Raw genomic sequence first — 22013 nt, forward strand, 5'->3', positions numbered from 1 at the left:
ACCTTCACACCAATGACCATAAAATAAAGTTAAATAAACCATAAAAACATTTTTTTTTAAAAAAAGTGAAGGGGTTTATTAGGAAAACAGGGTGTAAGTTTGTTTTGAGACTCGTTGAGTCTTATAGGCCCTTAAGACTTTGGGGGAGGTGTGCCCGGCAATACCTGAGGCTCACACTCAAGGTTTGGGGGACACTAGCCAATAGAAGGTCATAGGAACAATGGCAGGTGGGAGAAAGTTGAAGATGGGTGTACCCTGGAAGGGAGGAGGAAAGAACCAGAGGAGTTAAGAAGCTAGCGAGATGTGAGGAAATCTTCATCCGGTATAGAGGAGCCCTCCCGAGAAGAGGACGTGTTAGACGGCCATGGTACTCTTACTTTTTTTCATGGGAAAGATGAAAGACCAAAGCCAACACCAGCTGAGTGGCTAACAGATCTCTAGCCTTCCCCATGAGATTATCGTTAAGAAGCTCACTGTGGCCCTCGAGTGGATTGATGCCACTTACCTCCAGGTATTGGTTAGCCAGGTGTAAGACGCGATCTGTGACGTTAAATACATCCCTCCAGTCAAAGTCGGGCATGTCCTCAGCTTGGGTCTCTCTGGCACCGCTAGGGAAGAAGTTCAATATGGCTTCAGTGGTAACACCTTCTTCTCCAAACTGCTGATTTATAAAGTCTTTCACTGCTGGGTGTTTCAGGGTATCCTTGGGAAGAAGAAACATAATCACAGAAATTAAGAATTCCATAGGCTCTTTGGTCTTATTCTTAGAGCATTTCCGATTTTTCATGATTAATGACGGAGAAAATAGGCTCACTGAACAAGCTGATAGGGTTTCTTCCCATGACAAGGTATATGTACTTCTGCCACTTTGAGGAGAGACAAGATGGAGGGTGGGCGGGGTATTCCTGAGCATGTAAAATGATATGGAAGATTTTCTTTTTATGGCTCTCTGTTTCGTTCCCATTTTAATTTCCCTGCTATTGCGAACTCTTGCCTCTTGGCTTTACAACGTTGCGAATGAGGCCATATAGACATATGTGACCGTCTTGGTAGTATAGAGCTGGCCTCTTCAGAAGACACGCTTTTGAACCTGAGACCTTCAAGTGAATTCATGGGAAAGATACTGATCTTGTGATAACTTTTAAATCCCCCTCCCCCTAGAGATTAGGACACAGATTTCCCACCTAATGCCAGTGACTCCACTTGGTGACAGTTTACAGACTGGTGCTTTGGGTTCTGTTTGTTATGGCGTGATCTGACTCCAGTAGTGATGAACTGTCTCTATGGCCCCTCTCCTTCTAACCCATCCTATGTTGTGCTGAACTATCTCTATGGCCCCGCTCCTTCTCATCCATCCTCTATTGTGAGCATCCTTACTCTGATCATGGTCATTTGCGTGCTCTTATCAAAGAAGTACCAGATCTGGGGCCCCACTTCTTCCCAGGCTTTGATCAGCTTCCTAACTCGGTCCAGTTCTTCAAAAGTTGAGTTGGCCTAAAAATAGATACACAGAGAAAAAACAGAAGAAAAAGTGAGAAATAACCTTTAGTTCTATCTTCTGCCTTTACTATAAACATTTAATGGTTGGGCAAGGTTCCTCCTCCTCCTCTTCTTTTTAGCTTATTGTATTTTTATTTTAAGTATATGGGTGTTTTGTCTGCATGTATGTCTGTGTACCACATGCATGCCGTGTACCCATGTAAGCTAGAAGGGAGGATCAGATCCCTGGGAAATGAAGTTAGAGACAGCTGTGGGCTGTCATGTGGATGCTGAGGATCAAACCCTGATCCTCTGGAAGAGTTCTCTTAACAGCCGAGCCATCTTCCCAGCCCACAAGATTCTTCTTGGAAGTGCCTTTCCCCCCCTAGAACACTGGCATTTCTCTGACTCCGGGATGGACAGAATCTGATTTGCTAGTTATCTCAGAGGTACATGTAACACGATGTTATTGTTTCCAAGTCTCAGGAAGTTATATTTGGGATTCTCGTGAGCAAATATTCATCCTCCCCATCTTTGCCTGTTCTGGGAAGCCAGGGATCAGAGAATGGTGAACATTTCCATTAGGGATGTAAGTCACAGAGTGAGAAAGAAGCTCCATCGCAGGCTGCTTCGAAGAGAGTGGGCCCAAGCAGGGGCACCAGAGGGAGGCATTCCTACCATGACTGTGCATGGAGGAGGAAACCCAGCAGTCCATTTAGGGGGAAATAAGCAGGGGAGTCACTGGCAAGAGCATATTTAAACACACAGACAGACACACACAGACAGACAGACACACACACACACACACACACACACACACACACCACTGTCTTAAGGGACTAGACCATCTGGGACCTCACATTCTTCAGTAGCCTTCGCATAGCAGGGGAATCTGGAGTAAAGAGGATTTTCCCCATCAGCAGTGGCTTTGCCGCCCTCCAGGCTATTTTGGTTAAAGGGTTTGACTCCAGGCTCTGGATCAAGGCATTACAAAAGGATGCTGTCAAGAGAGAAGGGACACATTTTTCAAAACTCCCCATTACTCATAGCTAAACACAGTCATTAGTACATCAAATCACATGTTTAACTCTTATTCAGTCCCACACTGGAGGGTTTGAGAAATAATTTAAATTATTATGCTGGACACCCCCCCCAATAATAAGCTCATCATTAGTGACAGAAGGCCACAGTGCCCCCCGATAATTGCACCCACAGTGCCCCCTGATAATAGCCTCCACAGTGCCACAAAGGATGGGGTCTGCCCTGTGGTTTATTTGCTTAAAAGAAAGAGTTGAGAAGCCTGCTTGTGATTTTTGCAAGGGACCAAAGGGAGTGAAAGACCCCACAAGCCTCCCCACACTGGAATCTCGGTTTCAGTCTCAACTAATTCCAAGTCTCTTAACTTGCTTCTCTTCTCTGTGTATGTAGCTGTCTCAGGACCCAACTCCTGCTGTGTCTCTTGCTGTCTTTTTGTGATTTCAGTACCCACCCTACCCCAAAATAGTGAAAGTGAAGCAGACGACCTGCCCGGGGCTTGCCAGCCCTGTTGACTTGCGGGGGTGGAATGGGGGGTGAGGGGTAAAAGGTGGGGGGGGGCTTGCCAGCCCTGTTGACTTGCCAGGACCCTATTGCCTTGAGCTTTGTTGTAATCAACTCTGGGTGGCCTCCACATCTATTGCTCTTCTCTTCCTCTAGAACTTAACCCCAGTTCCGTTACTCAGTGGGAAATGTCCAAGTGGGCTTGGGTGCTTTCCATGGCTCCACGCTCCTCTACTAGGGGAAAGAGAAGTTCTGGGAGAAATACCCTTGCCCAAGGCCACTTAACAGGAGCTAGGAGAATCAACCCCAAGACAGCTATCCCACCCATCACTTTTCATATTAGTGCTTGTAGGTATGCGTGTGTGCAAGTGTGTATGTATGTGTAAGGATATGTATGGAGGCCATAGGACAGCCTAAGGTGTGCCATCCACCTTGTTGTATCACTAGCTTAGAACTTGGTAAGTAGGCTAGGTCAGCTGGCCAGCAAAGCCCCAATGTCTTCTTGTCTCAGTCCTCTGGTGCTGTGATTACAAGTGGGCACCATCATGCCTGGTTCACTCTTCCTTCCTTCCTTCCTTTTTTCTTTTTCATTTTGGTGGATTCCAGGGATTGAACTTGGGTCTTGTGTCGCATAGCAAGAACTTTAGCAACTGAGCCATCTGCTCAGCTTTCCCCCAACCCCAACCCACCATCTTAACCCACACCAGAGGCCAGTTTGCATACAGAACTCCAAAAACTTACTTGTTCTTTTGTCGTAAGAATAGGTGGGGTCTTTCCTTGTGAAATCAATCCCCAGGAAGGCTTTATAGTTATTGTCTTCATACCAGTTAAAGGAGAACACGCGAGAGCCTCCTCCTTCTGGGTAGCCACACAGGAGGTCAGACAGGATGCTCATCAGCTGGGTGAAGGTCTCAGGACCACTCTTCTGTAGGACAGGTCTGGTTACCCATAGCAAGTCTTGAACACTTGGCTGGTGAATAAACTAGGAAAAGGAAAAGACTTTGAATAATCCCTTTTTAAAAAAAAATTATTTTATTTCATGTACATTGATAGGGGTTTTGTTTTAATTTTCATTTTATTTTATCCATTGGCATTTTGCCTGCATGTTTGTCTGTGTGAAGGTATTAGATCCCCTGGAACTAGAGTTACAGAAAGTTGTGAGCTGCTACGCAGGTGATGGGACTTGAACCTGGGTCCTCTGGAAGAACAGCCAGTGCTCTTGAATGCTGACCCTTCTCTGCAGCCCTGACTCTGAGTAATCTTAAAACAGACAGACCAAAGCTTCCTCATGTGTGTGTTTGATTTCCACATTTAAAGGAAACATATATATTCTCAGCAATTCTTAATCTGCCTGCAGAAAGCAAAATGTGTTGTCATTTATCTGGGGACAAACATGAACACAAAATATATTAATATGTCTGCTTTCCTTTGTTTGGGTTTCTTGGAATTGTGTCCTTGGGGAAAATGCAGAGACTATATCAGCATAAGTTAGTTGTTATCCCATCAAGATGGAAATGCTGGGGAAAAAAACCATGGAAAATAAAATAATAGAGAAACCTTTGTTTCTGGAAATGAAAGGCCATGGCAAATTCCTGTGATCAAAAGTTTAGAATTTGGTGTTCTATATTTGTAAATTTTTTTAAGATTTATTTTTCCTTGTGTGTATGTGTATGTCTGTGTCTGTGTCTGCATGTCGTGTGCATGCACATGACCACGGAGACTAGAAGGCCGTGTCGAGTCTCCTGGAGCTGGGGTCACAGATGACCGGGAGCTACTATGTGAAGCTTGTTTCCGCTACGTGGATGCTGGGAACTGATCTCGAGTCCTCTGCTAGAGCAGCCAGTGCTCCTAACCACTGAGCCACTTCTTCAGCTCCTCAAAACATCTTACTAAGTTTATTTTATCACATGTGAGCTCTTCCATTCAACTGAACAGTGTGGCTTGTTCTCCCCGCATCTGCACCCTCCTGTCGTGTGCGTGTGTGAGAGAGTATGTTTTAAGATTCAAGCAAAGAGCTGGGCGTGGTGGTGCATGCCTTTAATTCCAACACTTGGGAGCCAGCCTGTTCTAGGAATTGAGTTCCAGGACAGCCAGGGCCACGCAGAGAAAACCTGTCTTGGAAAACAAAAACAAAGCAAACAAACAAAAGAGACTTAAAGAACAGAAAATGTTTCCCTTATGGAAGAAAGTTCCAAATTCTGTGACAACTAAGAGGGGCCTGGTGTCCCTTGCCCTTTCTATGGTGTCGTCATACCCACGGCTTCATCCTGAAAAGGTAGATCTGTGATGCTGAGGACTAGACCGAGAGACACCGGCAAAATGTCACAGTGACTTGGTTCCATGAGGCCACTTGGCTTTATTTTAGGGAAAATATAAAATAAAAACAATGGTGTGTTTATTCCCTGACCACACCTTACTATTCACGTTCTAAGGAACTTGGAAATTAAAAAACAAAAAAACCCAAAGCCATTAGGATCCAGCCAGGCGTGACGGAAAACATTCTCCCACTTCTGTCAGCGATGTCGACCTGTGCTCTCTCTCTTTGTACACATGCCAACACTTGCTTTCCGAAACTGATGAGCACCGTGTGGAATCCACACAGTGAGTCACGTTTATAATCACCGTCTATGCCTCAGTGAGAAAGTCAGAGCCTTAAACCGCTTCAGCAACCGCGGGTCTTATGACCAGAAGGGGTTATTATTGTTATTATGTCGCTCATTTAATCAAAGAGCTCAGAAATGAAGGGCTCCGTTGGGGGTCAAATGGTCTGATATCAGTTAATGTAAGCTGGGCCGTCTGCTTTAACCTAGTTCACAAGCGCTTAGACCTCTTATCTAAACAGGCAGAAAATATTCCGGGAGGCCCACACAGAATTCAAAGTGTTGATTTGCTTCAGGAAGGTATTTACATTCTCTGTTGACTTCACCGCCCGCCGTCATATGAACTTGAGTCCTTAAAATGCTGTGAGGAGAAATATGCCGGAGACTCAGCGCTGCAGCAGGTGGCCAGTAGGACGACGGGCCCTTCTCTCGCTCTGCCTGCCAAGCAGGGCTCCAGCTTTGCCCCGATTGAATTTAATTTTATAAATACAGACTCCAAGCATGTTATTTTCCAAGTTGGCTGAGCCTACGGTGGCTGGGAAAAATCAAAGGGGAAAAGCCCAGGGAAAATCACCTTTTCCATTTCGCTTCGCCTTCCATAAAAACTCATCGCACTTAAAGAGAGTTGGCTGTTTTGTGCTTCTCATCTTGGTTGGCTGTGTATTCAAAAGGGCTCGTGGCCGTGATGTCTGTTCTCTCCCTTTCTCCATTATCAACCAGCTCTTAAGTCGAGGAAGCAATTTCTGTATTTGAGAAGTCTTATATAAGCAGATGTTAATTCAATAGTGTAAATATTTCATAAGACAACAGAAAAAAGTCACCCTGGAGGGGTGAGGCGACTCCATGGAGGTAAAGCACTGAGAATTGTACCTGTTAGTATCATGTATATGTTTGCTATTGTTGCAGGCCCTAGGAAGCCCTACATGACTTTACAAGCCCACAACGAGCCATGCTACTGCAGACAAGCTGTTGGTTCCAGAGATCCTTAGGTCTTGATGTAGCATCTCAAAGATGGTTATTATATTATTATTATTATTATTATTATTATTATTATTATTTGATGGTCATTTTCTTTTCGCCTCCTACCTAGGAGCACAGATGGTTTGGAAGATGAGCAGATGCCTTTAAGCTGCTAGACTGGAAGAATAAATGAGTTTCTCCTTAACAGGTGAGAGGTACGATTAAAGTCCTTGTATAAGTGTGATTGAAATGGTGTAAAGGTATGATAAGGGCTAGAGAGTTGGCTCATAGGTTAAGAGCACTGGCTGCTCTTCCAGAGGACCCAGGTTCAATTCCCAGCAACCACATGGTGGTTCACAGCCATCTATAATGAGATCTGGTGTGCTCTTCTGGCATACAGGCATACATAATAAATAAATCAATCTTTTTTTTTAAAAAAAAAAAGGCATAATAAAAGCTATGGTTAATGACATCGGGCCGCTTACCTTCTGCAATCTTGGTGACATATCAGATAATACTCCTGCCCAAAATCGCAAGTTGATACCTTGAGAACTGCTGTCTAGGAGTGTGGGAAGCTGGAATCAACAGGAAAAAAAAAATGTTTTTAATGTAGCTACAGCGTCGAGGAAATGGCTTAGTCCGTCACACAAGCATGAGGACATGAGTCTGATCCCCAGCACCCACATAAAATCTTGGCTTGATGACACAGACTTGTAACCCCAGGGCTGGGGAGCTAGATACTGGGGAATCCTCGGGACTTGCTGCACAGCCAGTGCAGACAAATTCAGAGAGGTGTGTCTCCAAACACAAGACGAAGAGCAGCTGAGGAAGACATGCGATGTCAGCCTCCAGCTGTACACGTATGTGCACACAGACACATCTACACATACACACACACACACACACACACACATAAACACACTATCTGATTTTGTGCATACTGGTAAGCCATTTTTTTTCACTCCCTAATTGTACTTCTGCAATGTTGCCTTCAGAAACAAAATTCTTTTATCCAAGCTCCTATTCCAAGTTTCCCTGCTGAGCTAGTCAATCACAAATAGTCTCCTGGTGACAGCAAATACACCAAAGTGACTCTGATTGCTGTTTTAATGACACCAAACAGGGCTCCCAGGGGAGGCAAACCAGCACAGCTGGTGGAGTGTGAAGACAGGCAGTGTGGAGGGCACACATCTGTTCACCTCCAGACTCTGCAGGCCCTGCTAGGTTTTCTTCACCACTTATGTCTGTCCCCTTTGTGACCTTTCTGGGCAGGTTGTCACCCTTCCTTTGTTCACAAATACTCTCTCATGGAAGATTCCACCAATTCCACCACTTTTCTTACAAAGCTAGTGCACACGAGTGAGACGTTCCCAGGTCAAGTTCTCTAGCTGAGAGCCACATCTGGTTAGGGCTTGCCCATGGGATTGCTCAGAACAGTTTCAGTATTTTCCACCTTGTTTGGGAACACTAAAGTCCTCAGTTTTGTTGCTGGCAAGCCTTAGAGCCTGAAGCAAACCCCTTGATCACCAAGTTCAAGTCCTGGTTGACCTTATTCACCAAGGCTTCAGAATGGAATTGACTCACAGACAGCCCGAACAGTCTTTCAGGACTGAGTTCTAAATGTTAAGACAATGGGTTTCAAGTTCAAGGGAGCACCTTGAGTGGCCTAGAGAGAGGCCCCGACAAAGCTTGAATTGCATCCTCCTTTAGGTATGTGTAGATCACCAGCCAAGAGCCTCAGCACTTTCATTCTGTAGGGTGGGTCTCCTGAGTGATGGTCGGACTGGTCTGGCTTGCATCAAGAGTTGAGAAGCAGGTAGTTAAACGTGAACCATTGAGTTCTTATCTCTGCCCTGTATCCTTGCCTTTCTTCCCATGGGAGGCAGACTTTTTCTGCTCTGCTCTGACCACTGGGATGAGACACCCATCCTGCTGGGACTTCTTTTCAAATTGCTTGTAAATAATTTTGATGGTAACAGATGCTGGGCAAGTCACTTTAGTCCCTGTTTTTGCAATGGGCTGATGGGATTGAGTTTAGTGGGTAGGAAGGGAGTAAGGATGTGAATAGGTCAAATCACATGTCAACAAATCCTGTCACTAATCTTGTCCATCTTCTCTCCTAAAAACCATGAGAGATAAGAAGGGACACACTTTTATTATTATTATTATTATTATCATCATCATCATCATCATTATTGAGGTTTTTTTTTTCTTAAGACAAGGTTTTTTTTTGTTTCTTAAGACAAGGTCTATATAGCCCTGACTGTCATGGGACTCACTACATAGACCAGGTTCCCCTGCCTCTGCCTCTCGAGTGCTGGGATTAAAGGCGAGCGCCACCACACCCAGCTGTCTTCCATTATTTCTAATGTATCTGTCTTTCCATTAGATCAGTGGTCTGCAACCTGCGGGTCATGACCCCCCCTTGGGAGGTCACACATCAGATCTCCTACACATCAGATATTTACATTATGGATTCATTACAGTGGCAAAATGACAGCGATGAAGTAGCAATGGAAATAATGTTATGGCTGGGGTCACCACAACATGAGGGACTGCATTAAAGGGTCGCAGCATCAGGAGGGCTGAGAACCAGTCACTGCCCTAGATTATGAACTCCTTAAACGTAGCAACAGGCTTTAGTTTTACATCTTCAGCTCGGGTACACATGACCCAAGGATATGTGTTGCATTAATGAACAGTAAACTAATCTTGCAGTGGAGAGATAGAATCTCCTGGGTTTTAGGTTCCAGGCATGGTGTCTCTGACAGGGAAGGAACAATCGGTTCCACTGCTGGTGGCTGGGAAGGTGACACTTGAGCTGATAAAGGGGTGCAGTGATTGTGGGGATGCAGGAGGTATCTGTGCACTGAAGGGTGTGGGGAGTCTGGGATTCCAGGTGGAGCAAGGAATGTGAAGCGAGACTCCGAGAGTCAGCCTGGATGGCTAGCCAGATAAAAACAAGAGTAGGAATCTGGGGGAGAGGACGCCTGGGGCCAGGGCATGAGATGCATTTGTGTGTGTGTGTGTGTGTGTGTGTGTGTCTGTATCTGGTCAACACTTTCTTTTTTGATCTTGCTAATAATTGGATAATATCTATCTACCTCACATTTGCTAAGCCCTAGTACGCATGGTGTCCTAGCTGTGTTTTCTTTCCTAGTTCTTTTCTATAGGGATGATAAATAACGAGGAACTTGTGTTTTGGAGAAGCATTTACATCTCAGGATGATGCCTGGCTCCCAGGCAGCCCCACTCTGTATCTGTTCACCAACTTTTTAATTATTGTTGCTATAAAACATAAAATAATTTCCCCAGGGCTCACTTCTTCCTTGAATTCTTTTCCCATTATCAATCCCAATTCGTAAGACCTGTTCCTGCCAAAAGAGCCAGAAGAGGCTGCAACTTTATTTGAATGGAAGTGTGGAAACATTTCTAGGAAAACGGGTCAGGAACCAACATGGCATATAATACTAATACTATGCCGCACATCCCAGACTCCTGTATCACCAAGTTCTCTTAATATTTTCAATAACAAATAACTTCATGTCATCATTGGGTTTGGGACTGATAAATTGAGGTCAAAGTCAAATTAGACTTGTTAAGACTGGTTATGCAGATAGGGTTTGTGGCAGTGTGTGTCTTTGTTAATTGTGGTCCCTGATCAGTGAACCCTTACTTAAGTGATATAAGGTCCTCCTCAGGGGCTCCTGAGACCTCTCTGTTAAGATTCTAGGAGGACAGGGGCTGGAAAGATGGTTCAGTGGTTAAGAGCACTGATTCCTCTTCCAGAGGACCCGGGTTCAATTCTCACATGACAGCTCACAGTTAACTGTCTGCAATTCTAGTTCCAGGAGACCCAACACTATGGCAAAAACACCAATGTACATAAAATACAAAAATAAATATTTTTTTAAAAAAGATTCTAGGAGGACAGGGGCAGGAGAGGTGGCTCAGCAGTTAAGAACACTACCCTTCCAAAGGTCCTGAGTTCAATTCTCAGCAACCACATGGTGTCTCACAACCATCTGTAATGAGATCTGGTCCCCTCTTCTGGCCTAGAGGCCTACATGTAGGCAAAACACTGTATACATAAATAAATAAATCTTTATTTAAACAAAAGATTCTAGGAGGACAAAATACATTCCTTTCCCTTAGAATATGCAATCTGTGTACCAGTGTAAAATAAAAGCATTATCAGCTCCCTAAACATCCTGATGATATTTACTGACTCAGTAGCAGTAATTCCACCAGCACAGGAGAGGAGTGACCCCTATGGTTGACGGGGTTTTCCTAACCCAAAGGAGCCAATCTGGAAACAATATTCATTTCTAAGTTGAAGATATACTCAACACACGAGTAGTTAGGTAGCACCAGATTTTAAAAATGCCGTTATGAGAATAACATGGTTTCTGGGAGCCACCGAACGATTCTGAAGTCGGGGTGGGTAGCCTGTCTTGAAAGCATCTAGACCAGAAGCTAAGGGCAAGTGAAGCCATGGACAGACAGCCCCAGGCTGTTAGGTTCCTTTCCCAGCAGCTGCTACAGGAAGCCCAGATTTATCCGGGAGGGAAGTTGTTGCTGGGCAACTGGAAGACTGTGGATTTAAAGCATGTTTGTTGCAGCCTGACAGTTGTTAAGCATGGGATAAAAAGAGAGGAAGCTGCTTTGGTGCTGAGGGGGCAACCAGGAGAGGTGCCCTGCGTGCTAGGAAATGCGTCATGAGTGGAGAATTCGGACTCAGTCACAGGAGGGTGGGGGACATGCCAAACTGTCTCTACTGGGAGAGGTCATCCAGACGTGCCGTCTCCCGGCACTGGAAGAAATGGTGTCTAAAGGTCTGAGGCAGAGGGTGGGCTCTGGGGTATGCGAACAGACGAGTTAGGGAACTTCCTCGTTACACATCAGAAACTAGGCCTCGTCTCCTCCTCATGACTTCTGACTTCTATCCTAGTGTCTGTTTCTGAGGAAAGCAGAGCTGAGCTTGGAACCCAGGGGGCAGTGAAAGGTCATTTTGTGAGACAGAGCTTCCTTTGGGGTCAGAGGAAGGAGCGGAGGGACCACTGCGGAGCAGATTGTATTGTCTTCCACCACCCTCCCATTCTGTGTGTGTGTGTGTGTGTGTGTGTGCGCGTATGTACAGGCCAGAGCACAACCTCAGGGGTCATTCCTCAGGCACCCTTTCATTAATTAATTAATTAGTTAATTAATTAATTTTAGAATTTGAGACAGGGTCTTGAACCGGTTTGAAGCTTACTAAGTATGCTAAGCTGTCTGGCCAGGGAGCCCTAGGAATACACTTTTCTCTGTCTCCCTAGTGCAGGGATTTATAAGCATGCATCATCATATCCGGCTCTTTTACACAGGTTCTAGGTATAGAACACAAGCCGTCATATTTGTGGGCTAAACACATCACTGACTGACTTAGCTCCGCAGCCCATGACTTCACTGTGGTATAAGCAAAATGTGTTTGGTTTCAGAGTATATTTCCTAACTTTTCTCTAATACAAATTTCATCCAACCTACATGAATAAGAAAGGGTTCTCTATAAAAAAACAGCAAGTTGGGTGTCAACCCATAGCCAGAAATCAGTCTCTGGGCCACTAGAGGATGCTTGTGTGTGCCAGCAGGTTGCCACAGTCAAGAGGCAATGCTGAGGCGTTATGAAAAGAGCCAAGGTCAATGCCAGCGACCAGCATAGCTTTTTACAACCATGCCTCTACCCAGGAGAGAGACACACCTGGCTGGGGCTGAGGCCAGGCTGCAGGCAACAGGGCAGGGTCCTGGGAGTCAGCCAGAGGGAGGCTGCCTTGGTGCTGAGATGCTCATGACACAGCTAAAAACTGTCCTGGACCCCAGATGGGAGGGTCACATCTGCTGGGATTATCTATCTGTCATCCCTGACATGGGGTCTACCTTATGACTGAATTCTGTTGGCGTTCTAATTTTGTAACGTGGAAGAGAGTTTTCTGCCTCGTGCAGCTGGGTTTTAACTGTAAGTCCCTCCTGTGCCCAAACACAGACAGTGTCACTACAGCTCGGTGTCTGCCCAGTCTGAGCCATGACGCGTGCATGTCGTGTGGTCCTGTCACTGTCCTGAGGGATCTTGGCAGGTGTGTAATAGATTCTGTGTGCATATGCATCCATGTAAGTGCTTCTGGGAGAAACAGACTTCTGTCATCCATGTTCCCATTTCAAATTTTAGCATGCCTTTAACTCTTGGGAACAACATCATCTTTGTTTTGCATATGAGACCCACTGGGGTATTTTGTATTAGTGATAGGTAGGAAGACATTTTAACCTGGGGTCTGGCTTCAGTGGTTCCATGAGTCCCCACACCCTCACATCTGTGGGAACTTACATTCCCTAGGGAAAGGCTTAGAGCTGGTGTCAGATTCCCAAACATGATCCTAACCCATAAAAACAGTTCAGAGTCTCTTCTGTGCACAACGATGAAGTATCAAAAGCCAAACTCCTTCTGAGAGTCCATCTACACTGGAGAAAACCTGTTATCTAACATGTGGGTAACACATATTGTAAGTACGTGACCTATACCAACTGAACACAGGCAGGGACGCCAGGGCCGTCATCTGAACTAGCACCCTTCCCAGGGGCTGGCTTCTGTCCCGGGTCACTTTATCTTTGACCAGTTACGAATTCTTTCTTCCTCAATCGATAAAGTTGCATCTGGCCTGTCCAAGAAAACAAGTTCTAGCCTACTGTATACAGCTGGAGCCTAGAAGAAATCAAGACAGACCAATGATGAGACAATCAGCCTAGTGTGTGTGTGTGTGTGTGTGTGTGTGTGTATATATGTGTGAGTGTTTAAAAAAAGAGCAAAAAAGCCTCTGTTCTTCTTTATTGAAATCTGCTTGCCGAGGGGACTCCCCAATAACCACTGACTTGGTAGATGTAGACAAACACTGTAAACCAGATACACCTAGTGTGACTTCATGATTTTAAAACCCCATTTCTGGATGAGTTTTGTTTCTGCCTGCCACCCCTCCCCCCCCCCCCCCCCACAGTTGCCTGCACTGTGCTTCGATTTCTTTCTTCCTAAAGTTGTAGAAAGTTATAGAGACACAGCAGTGTGTGGAGGGGATCATGGAGGTAAAGTCACTCAATGAGACGTTACTATAAAACCCAGGAGAAAAAAAAAACCAGGAGACATAGGGTTTTCTCAGAAAATTGTAGGTAGCAAAAAGCCACTTGAAAATTGGAACACTTAGTTGAAATTTAACAAACTGCAGCCAGTGACCCCAGGGAACAGAAAGCAGGGCCAGCTCTCACCAGGGGATAGGCAGTCCACCCCTGTTTATTCCCGGTGACTCCGGAATTCAGCGAGCAGAGCCAAGAGTGAAGCGGACACGGACAGGAGCGTGTAGTCAGGACCCCCAAGACTGGGTCTTTTCTTCTCAGGAATGTAGTGTTCAGCCAGGACACAGTCACAGGGACACGAGTACAATGGAGTCAGAAAAGTCACAGCGGCATAGAGGGCGAGGGAGAGGGGAGAAAAAGCCAAATTGTGCTACAGCAGGAACATTTACAGAGGGGAAACTGTGAACCCCAAAGCCAGCTTTCCTCCTCCGCACACAGCCATGGAGAAGGGGGAAGGGAGGAAACTCAGATTTCCCGGCCGGTCGGCTGAATGGCAGGTCTTAGTGCCCACCTCAGTTCCACAAATAAACATTCAAAGCTGCCGGGACAGACTTGCTTCTCAGCAAGATTTCAAAGCAGCGCCTCAGAGCAGGAGAGAAAACAGGAAGGCTGGGGGTTGGGGGCCAGAAAACGGGATGGATGTAGGAGAGACGGAAGGGGCATGCGCAACCTGGGCCAGATCAGATGGGAAAGCGCCCAACCCCTCACCCGAAACTGACTGAAGTACTAACGTGACGCGGGAGGTTTTTTTTAATGAGGTGCGAACATTTCAGGTATGCTGGCAGTAACGATGCCCTGGGCCCAGCTCAGCTCTGAGCTTTTGGGTTTCAAGTTGCCAGCTGTTAGCCTGAAAAAGCCCCAGGTGAAGATGAAGAAAGTCTTCAGGCTTCGGAGTTGGGGGTGAAACCTTGGAGAAAATCCAACCCCCTGATTTGTTATGTGCTTCCTCGCCCACCTAGGTCACCAGCCACGTGTGCGTGCATGGGTTCATGAAAGAAAACGCGTGCAAACTGTGTGTGTGTGTGTGAGAGAGAAAGGGGGGGGGGGAGATACTCTGGGAGTGGGTCGGGTGGAGAACTACATTTGGATTATTTGAAGATGACAACATTTAGTTCTGACCTCCAAAGGACAGAGGAAAAACACAGCTGGTCCCAGTTGGTGCTAACTCCCACTAGGTTCCCTTGGCTCCACAGATTCCCAGGTCTGGAGGTTGCTCCCACCCTCCCCCACCCTTGCTCTGTACCCAGCAGGGGCAGGTGCCTTCACAGTGGTTTACTGAAATTTTTCCTCTTTCTTTGTTAATGAGAACTGACTTGGCATTTAATAAAACCTTATTTATATAAGGGCTACGTGTGCACAAGAAACAGGCCAGCAAAGGGGCCGGCCCAGCACTCCCACGCCAGAACGCCAGTGGCTGGGCGCCAACCAGCTGCAATAACAGCCAGGCCACAGAGGCTAGCCATGCTCCTCCAGGGGGCCGCTGAGGGCTGCCCAGGCCACCCTGTGCCTGCCTGGGGATCATTTTCCTAAAACCACTCCCAGGATGGGTACAGGAAGCAATGAAAGCCAAATCTCATTTAATGCTTGCTATTTCTTTTAAGTTTTTTATTAGTAATTTATTTGCTTTTAATGTTTAGCTGCCCTGGTCATTTGTCCCGGGAAAGGCACACTTCAAGGGCACCAGATGACTACCGAGGTGTTTGCTCTCTGCTAGGAGGTCACGTGCTCTGTTTCAGTCAGTTCATTCCTCACTAGGGCCAGAGCAGGGATGAGGAGAACGGCTGCATGCAAGGCGGTCTTTGAGGCGGCCTGATGCCGCCCACTGGGGTGTGCTCCTTTGGCCTCTGCAGCTCTCTTTAAGAGAAAGAGCAGACAGAACATCTCTACAGCGCTCTGTTCCTGAAACCCAGAGGTGTTTGGGGTATGAGGATTACTGTTTGGTCTACAGAAACCGAGATGGTAAAGCCAAACTCTTTTGTTCAAGGTTATAATTTTTGACCCTGACCGGACTTTGGAATTATCTGGGAAGCTCTGGAAAATACTGAAGCACGCAGGTTGTACCCTGTGCTAACTGACTCAGGATCTCTGGGCTCGGAATCGGGGGCTAGTTTGAGATAGTAGCCTTTAGTCTAGGCTGGCCTTAAACACCTCTTGGAGCCAAGGGTGATCTTAGATTTCTAATCCTCCTACCTTCCCCTCCCCAAACACTGGGATTATAGGTGTACCCTACCATGGCCAGTTTTATGCCATGTTGGGAATCAAACCTGGGGCCTAATTAGGCATGTTAGCTGAGAACTCTACAACTGAACCACATGTGTAGCTGTTGAAGCCTTCCCAGTGGCTCGACGTACAGCTAGGCCACGGACTGCTGTTCTCAGGGACAAATACTTTGTAGCTGGGCTTTCTAAGATGAGCGGCCATGAATAGGTTTGTTGGGTTGTTTGTGGGTCGAGAGTAGGAGGCTCAATGTTGGCACCGTAGCCTCAGCCCAGTGCCTGTCCCCTGTAGGTACCTGTTGCAGCCGTGGACACATGGGCAGAGGGTAAACGAGTCCCTTGGGTCCATCTAAGTCAGTGAGGGCAACTGGTGAAACTTCTCATTTCCAAACTTAATATAGGGCAGAATGAAGACTTCCTGGTCTTTCTCGTTTGATAAGTAAACACTCAGGTCAGTGGCCCCAGTTTGGGGTGAACTACAGCTTGCATCTTGAGTGTCACACAAAGGCCCGTCTATTAAAGGCATGGTCTCCATCTTGACACTAGTGGGAGGTGGTGGAAACCTGCAAGGGACAGAGCCTAGCTGGAGGTCTTTAGGCTACTGGGAGTCTGGCATAGAAGGGGAGAGTGGGAATCCCAAGCCCTTCCCCGTGTTCTCCTGTGCTTCCTGGCCAAGAAATGAGTGGGTTGTTACAACGTGTGTTCTGCCGTAATACACGGCCTCAATACAGGACCAAAGTGATGAGGTCTATCAGCAACAGACTGGAGTCTCTGAAACTGTGAGCCAAGAGGGACCGTTTCTCTGTGTGATTGAGGTATGTGTTACGGTAATGCAGAACTAACAGAAGGTCTAGTCACTAAAGGATAATTTTAACCAGATGCAAAATCTTATCTGGCTGTACCCAAGACAAGCTGAATTGAAGACCACGCCACAGTACAGACCAAGTGTTGCCTTGTAGTCTGCTGTAGGACAGAGATGTTCAGGCCACAGGCTCTTAATTCTCCCCACAGTGTGGGAAGCATCAAGACCATCTCTGGGATCCTAGACATTTTGTGATAACTCTTCAGGTCCTGACACCTTTTATGTTCTTTGGAGACCCACCCTCAATGAGCTGGGAAAACTGCAGAATAACTTCCAAGGGAAACTCAAAATAAACTCTGCCAGAAACAACAAGGCCTATTTTATTTTAACTTTGTTACAGGAAGGGCCCACTTGTTCATCCCAGCCATCTGGATAGTTTAGCCCCAGAATAACCACACAGAAATTGTATTAATTAAAACACTGCTTGGCCCATTTGCTCTAGCCTCTTATTAGATAACTCTCACATCTTGATTCAACCCATTTCTATTCATCTGTATATCGCCACGTGGCAGTGGCTTACTGGGAAAGATTCAGCATGTCTGACTCTGGCGGCTCCACGGTGGCTCTCTCTGTCTCTGCTTTCTTCCTCTCAGCATTCAGTTATATTTCCCCCGCCTACCTAAGTTCTGCCCTATCAAAAGGCCAAGGCAGTTTCTTTATTCATTAACCAATGAAAACAACACATAAACAGAAGGACTCCTACACCATGACTCATTTTAGAGAATTCATCTGGCTTTTTTTCTTCTCCTTTCTTTCTTTCCTTTTCTGTGTATCCCGTCCCCCAACCCCAAGACAAGGTCTCTTGCATCCTAGGCTAGCTGAAGATGGCTATGGACATCTGGCATTCCTGCTCCCACCTCCAGAGTGCTGGGATTACAGATGTTTACATGTGCTAAGGATCCAGTCCTGGCTTTGTGCATGGAAGGCAAGCACTCTTATCAACTTGGCAACAACCCTGTCTCAATCTAAAAGACAAGCTGAGAACAAGAGAGACCAAGAACAAGGTGAGAGACAGAGAGAGAGTGAGGAGTGAGAAAGTGAGAATGAGAGAGAGAGAGAGAGAGAGAGAGACAGACAGACAGACAGACAGACAGACTTTTCTGGGATTTGAGAAAGCCACCATAAAGACAGACAAAATGTGAACTCTGAAATCAATAACTAATTCCAGAATATCTCAAAAATAAACTTAGTGATTCACATTCCTCATGACACAGTTCCAGAAATTAAAATATAGGCCAAAAGAAATACATAATTAGGTGCTAAAAGCAGTCTGTCTTTTCCAAAGAACTCTAATGAATATTCCTAAAAGTGTGGCCTCTGGGAACCCCCATCAAAATCTCCTGAGCAATGACGCAGCTCCCTACTAGCAAGACTGGAGGCTTGGACTTGCATGTTTCAGCAACCTCTGATGACATCATGCGTCCTAAAGTTTGACCCCTCTGTGCCCCACCACATCCTTCCAGCAAGGGAGGAGGAGACCCTCGTGGGCTCTGGGAGTCTGGATTACAGTTTTAGAGCAGAAATCTGGGTTTAGTGATCCAGTCTTTCCAAAATGTTGAGATTACGAATTTCCTATTTTTTTTTCTATCTACAGAGAGTATCTTTGGGGGCAAGTACAGGTCCATAGGAAGGAGCTCGAGCCACCCATTCGCTGAAATTTATGAACGCTTTGCACAGTGTTTTTCTCTCCATCTTTTCCTATTATTTTATACATAGATGTGTTCAACCTGTGGCTCACGGGTGGCAGGTTCTCCAAGACGGCTATGAAGGACCTCCAATCCACCTGCAGATGACAATGCCATGTCACCGTGTCTAGACACCCCTGGAAGCAACATCCTTATTGTACACATGAACATGAGGACCAGTGTGAAGTTAGTGTCTTTTGTCTGTAACCATGGGCAAGGAATTCCCTGGTCTACAGGTGATGGAGAACACATGTTTTACAGTTGGACAAACACCTCCCACATCGCATGCTGAGGGGTGAACCAGTGTGGGATATATATCTGTACACTGTAAATATGCTTTATTGCCACTGGATAATAAAGAAGCTGCTTTCAGCCAATGGCTTAACAGAATATAGCCAGGTTGAAAAAGATAGAGAGAGAGAGAGTAGATGGAGTCAGAGAAACCATGTAGCTGCCAGAGGAGAAAGATGCGAGCTGTTAGCTGGAATCTTGCTGGTAGGTCATGAGCCTCATGGTAAAATATAAAATAATAGGAATGGGCTAATTTAAGATGTAGGAGCTTGTTAGGAATACACTAGAGTCATTGGCCAAGCCGTGTTGCAATTGATACAGTTTCTGAGTGAATATTATTAATTCTGGCCAGGGTGGCCAGGAACGAATGAACAGCCTCCGTCTACAAATGGACACCACAATAGCTAGCTAGTAATATGCTTACACCATTGGCCAAACAGTATTGCAACAACATAGTTTCGGAGTGATTATTTGGGTCTGAATGACTGGGAGATGAACCAACACCCTCCAACAAAAGTGAACTTATCTCCTTCCCCTTGCTACTGCTCCAGAAGGACAGTTGTTTTCTCTTGGGTGCTAGGATTTTGGAGCATCCCCAAGGTTTGTCATAGCATCAAGCTCGCACCTTCTCCAGTGTCAGTTCCCCGGTGGCCTGCCTGCTCCCGGAATCCTCTACAAGTTGGGAGCACGTAACCCTTTCCTTACCACACGGAAGAGTTTGAAGAAGTCCACGTTGGCATACAGAGTGTCTTCTATCCACTGTAGGGTCATCTGGGAGAGGGGGCACAGGGCATCCCGCACGGTCTGTGCCCCCCAATGCTGGCTAAAGATGATGAACCGCTGCAAGAGGGCCTCACTGCAGGCAATGTTCTTCAGTTCCAAGTCTGGGACTCCATAGGCAAACTGTAGGGAGGAGAAAAGATGCTGGAAAACTCCTTGTAGGGAAATATTACCACCCTTCTGAACAAAGATGCCACATCCTGACCCACAGGCCAATCACATTTCACGACATCACCCTCCTGAACAAAGATGCCACATCCTGACCCACAGGCCAATCACATTTCACAACAAATAGGAAGGGCAGATATGTCTGCTGGCTAGTTGGTTTAAAACACACAGACTAGCCAGGCCATGGTGGCATGCGCCTTTAATCTCAGCACTTGGAAGGCAAAGGCAGCCTAATCCTTGAATTCGAGGCCAACCTGGTCTGCAGAGTTCCAGGACAACCAGGGCTACACAGAGAAACCCTGTCTTGAAAAATCAAAAACAAAACAAAAAGACACAGAGATTATTTGAATCCTCCAGGTGGGTTTATCATCACACAGGGACTTGGAAGCATGAGAAGGCAGAAGAAACAGGACCAGAGTGCTACGGCGGGCGGGAGAAAGCCTTGACAGGCCACTTCTTGTCTTGCGAGTGGAGGGGACCTCATCCAAGGAATGTGCACCCTTTGTAGAAGATGGGTAGGGTGAGAAAACAGGCTTTCCTTCAGACAGCCCAGTAGAGAATGTGACTTAATGGCCCCTTGACATTCAGACTTCTGACCTCGAGAATCATAAGATAATAAAACTGTGCTGTCCTAAGCCTTTAAGTCTGTGATCATTTGTAACAACGGTAATAAAAATCCAAACCCTCCCTCAAACCTCGCTTTATCAGAAAACTTTTCCAAATCGAGAGATCACTTTGAAAGGGATGCTAAAGTGCCATCGAGACCGTCTCCCAGTGGCAGAAGTGGAGGAGTGGTGAAAACACATTTATAACGACCTTGGCCAGCTTCCTCTCCTCACTAGATTTACCACGTAAGAATATCAGATGCCCAGCTCAGTTTGGTTTTGTTATTGCTTTTCGTTTGCTTGATTATTTGAGGCAGAATGTCTTGCTCTAACCCAGGCTGACCTGAACTCACTCTGTAGCCTAGGCAATTTTTCTATTTCAGTATCCTGACATTACAGGAGTAAGCCACCTCACCTGGCACAGATAAAATTAATTTGAATTTCAAATAAAGAACAAGTAACTTTTTGTTTGTCTCAATAAATCCCAAAAAAGAGCATAATTATGCTGAAATTTTTCTTTGTTTATCTGAAATTCAGAATCAAATATATAACCTGCATTTTACCACAGCCCTAGGCCTAGATAGCCCACATCCCACACCTCCTAGAAGCTCACAGACAATGACTTGGAACATCATAGCTATGGTGGCCTCCATGGCTCAGACGGAAAAGAAGAGGTCCCAACCCTGGCCAGGGCCTCTTGGTTGCCTGGAGTGTTCCCGAGCATCCTAGACTTCCAGGCTCTGTACCGTGAATAAATTCATAAGACTGGGCCCTGAAGACACCAGGAGGCTTTCAGTCACACAGATCTCCACACTGGCAGACAGAACAGACATGGGCTCTCTTATTCCCGTGGAAATGTTGAGACCACACTGTCCCTCCATGAGGTGCAGGCTGATGGTGGATCAGCTGTAGAGTCAGTTTCAGGGCCTGTAGTAGGGGCGTCCCCACAGATCATTCTGCCTTTGCCCCACCTCACTTCGGATCCCTGGGTAAAATCCCATCCTCTCTCTAAACAGAGGCTGAAACCCTTCTCTTATGTCTATTTGTCTGATTCTCTCACATTCCGAGGAGGGAACTGAAGGAACAGGGACCAGACAACAACATACAGAAGTGTTAGCTCATGTCTTAGTTTGCTTTTAACGGCTGCGATAGGAAACCATGACCAAAAGCATCCTGGGGAGGGAAAGGTTTATTTGATTTTATAGTTTACAGTCCATCGTGAGCGGAAGTCAGGACAGGAACTTGAGGCAGGAAGTTGGAGAGGGGAAATGAAGCAGAGGTCATGGAACAGTGCCACTTACTAGCTTGTTCTACAGCTTGTTCAGCTTGCTTTCCTATACACCCCAGGACCACCGGCCCAAGATGACATTGCCCACAGTAGACAGGGCCCTTCCACATCAATCAGCAATGAAGAAAACGCTCCACAGACTTTCTTACACGCCAATATGACAGGGACTGTCTAAGTTAGGATTACTACTGCTTGATAAAACACCGTGATGAAAGTGACTTGGGGAGGAAAGGGAAGGATTTGTTTGGCTTACACTTCCACATCACAGTCCATTATAGAAGAAGTCAGGACAAGAGTTCAAACAGAGCTGGAACCTGGAGGCAGGAACTGATGCAAGGGCCATGGAGGGGTGCTGCTTACTAACTTGCTCTTCGTGGCTTGCTCA

The 22013-nt window shown here is 46.1% G+C and overlaps 1 protein-coding gene across 1 annotated transcript in view; it reads right to left on the minus strand.

Annotated features, from left to right (window-relative positions):
* Abca4 (ATP binding cassette subfamily A member 4) overlaps window positions 1–22013 on the minus strand; it is a 125721-nt gene that overhangs the window by 81257 nt on the left and 22451 nt on the right. The window contains exons 6-11 of the mRNA XM_041653028.1: window positions 19493–19690; window positions 7064–7153; window positions 3760–4000; window positions 2340–2479; window positions 1378–1494; window positions 506–703 (exon numbers count right to left, since the gene is read on the minus strand). Coding sequence (XP_041508962.1) covers window positions 506–703; window positions 1378–1494; window positions 2340–2479; window positions 3760–4000; window positions 7064–7153; window positions 19493–19690 — 984 coding nt within the window. The remainder of the gene's footprint in view (window positions 1–505; window positions 704–1377; window positions 1495–2339; window positions 2480–3759; window positions 4001–7063; window positions 7154–19492; window positions 19691–22013) is intronic.

The sequence above is a fragment of the Microtus oregoni genome, unplaced genomic scaffold (genome assembly GCF_018167655.1).
Source record: "Microtus oregoni isolate MIOR12 unplaced genomic scaffold, Mior012 000000F_ref0000247, whole genome shotgun sequence".
NCBI classification, from domain to species: Eukaryota; Metazoa; Chordata; class Mammalia; order Rodentia; family Cricetidae; genus Microtus; species Microtus oregoni.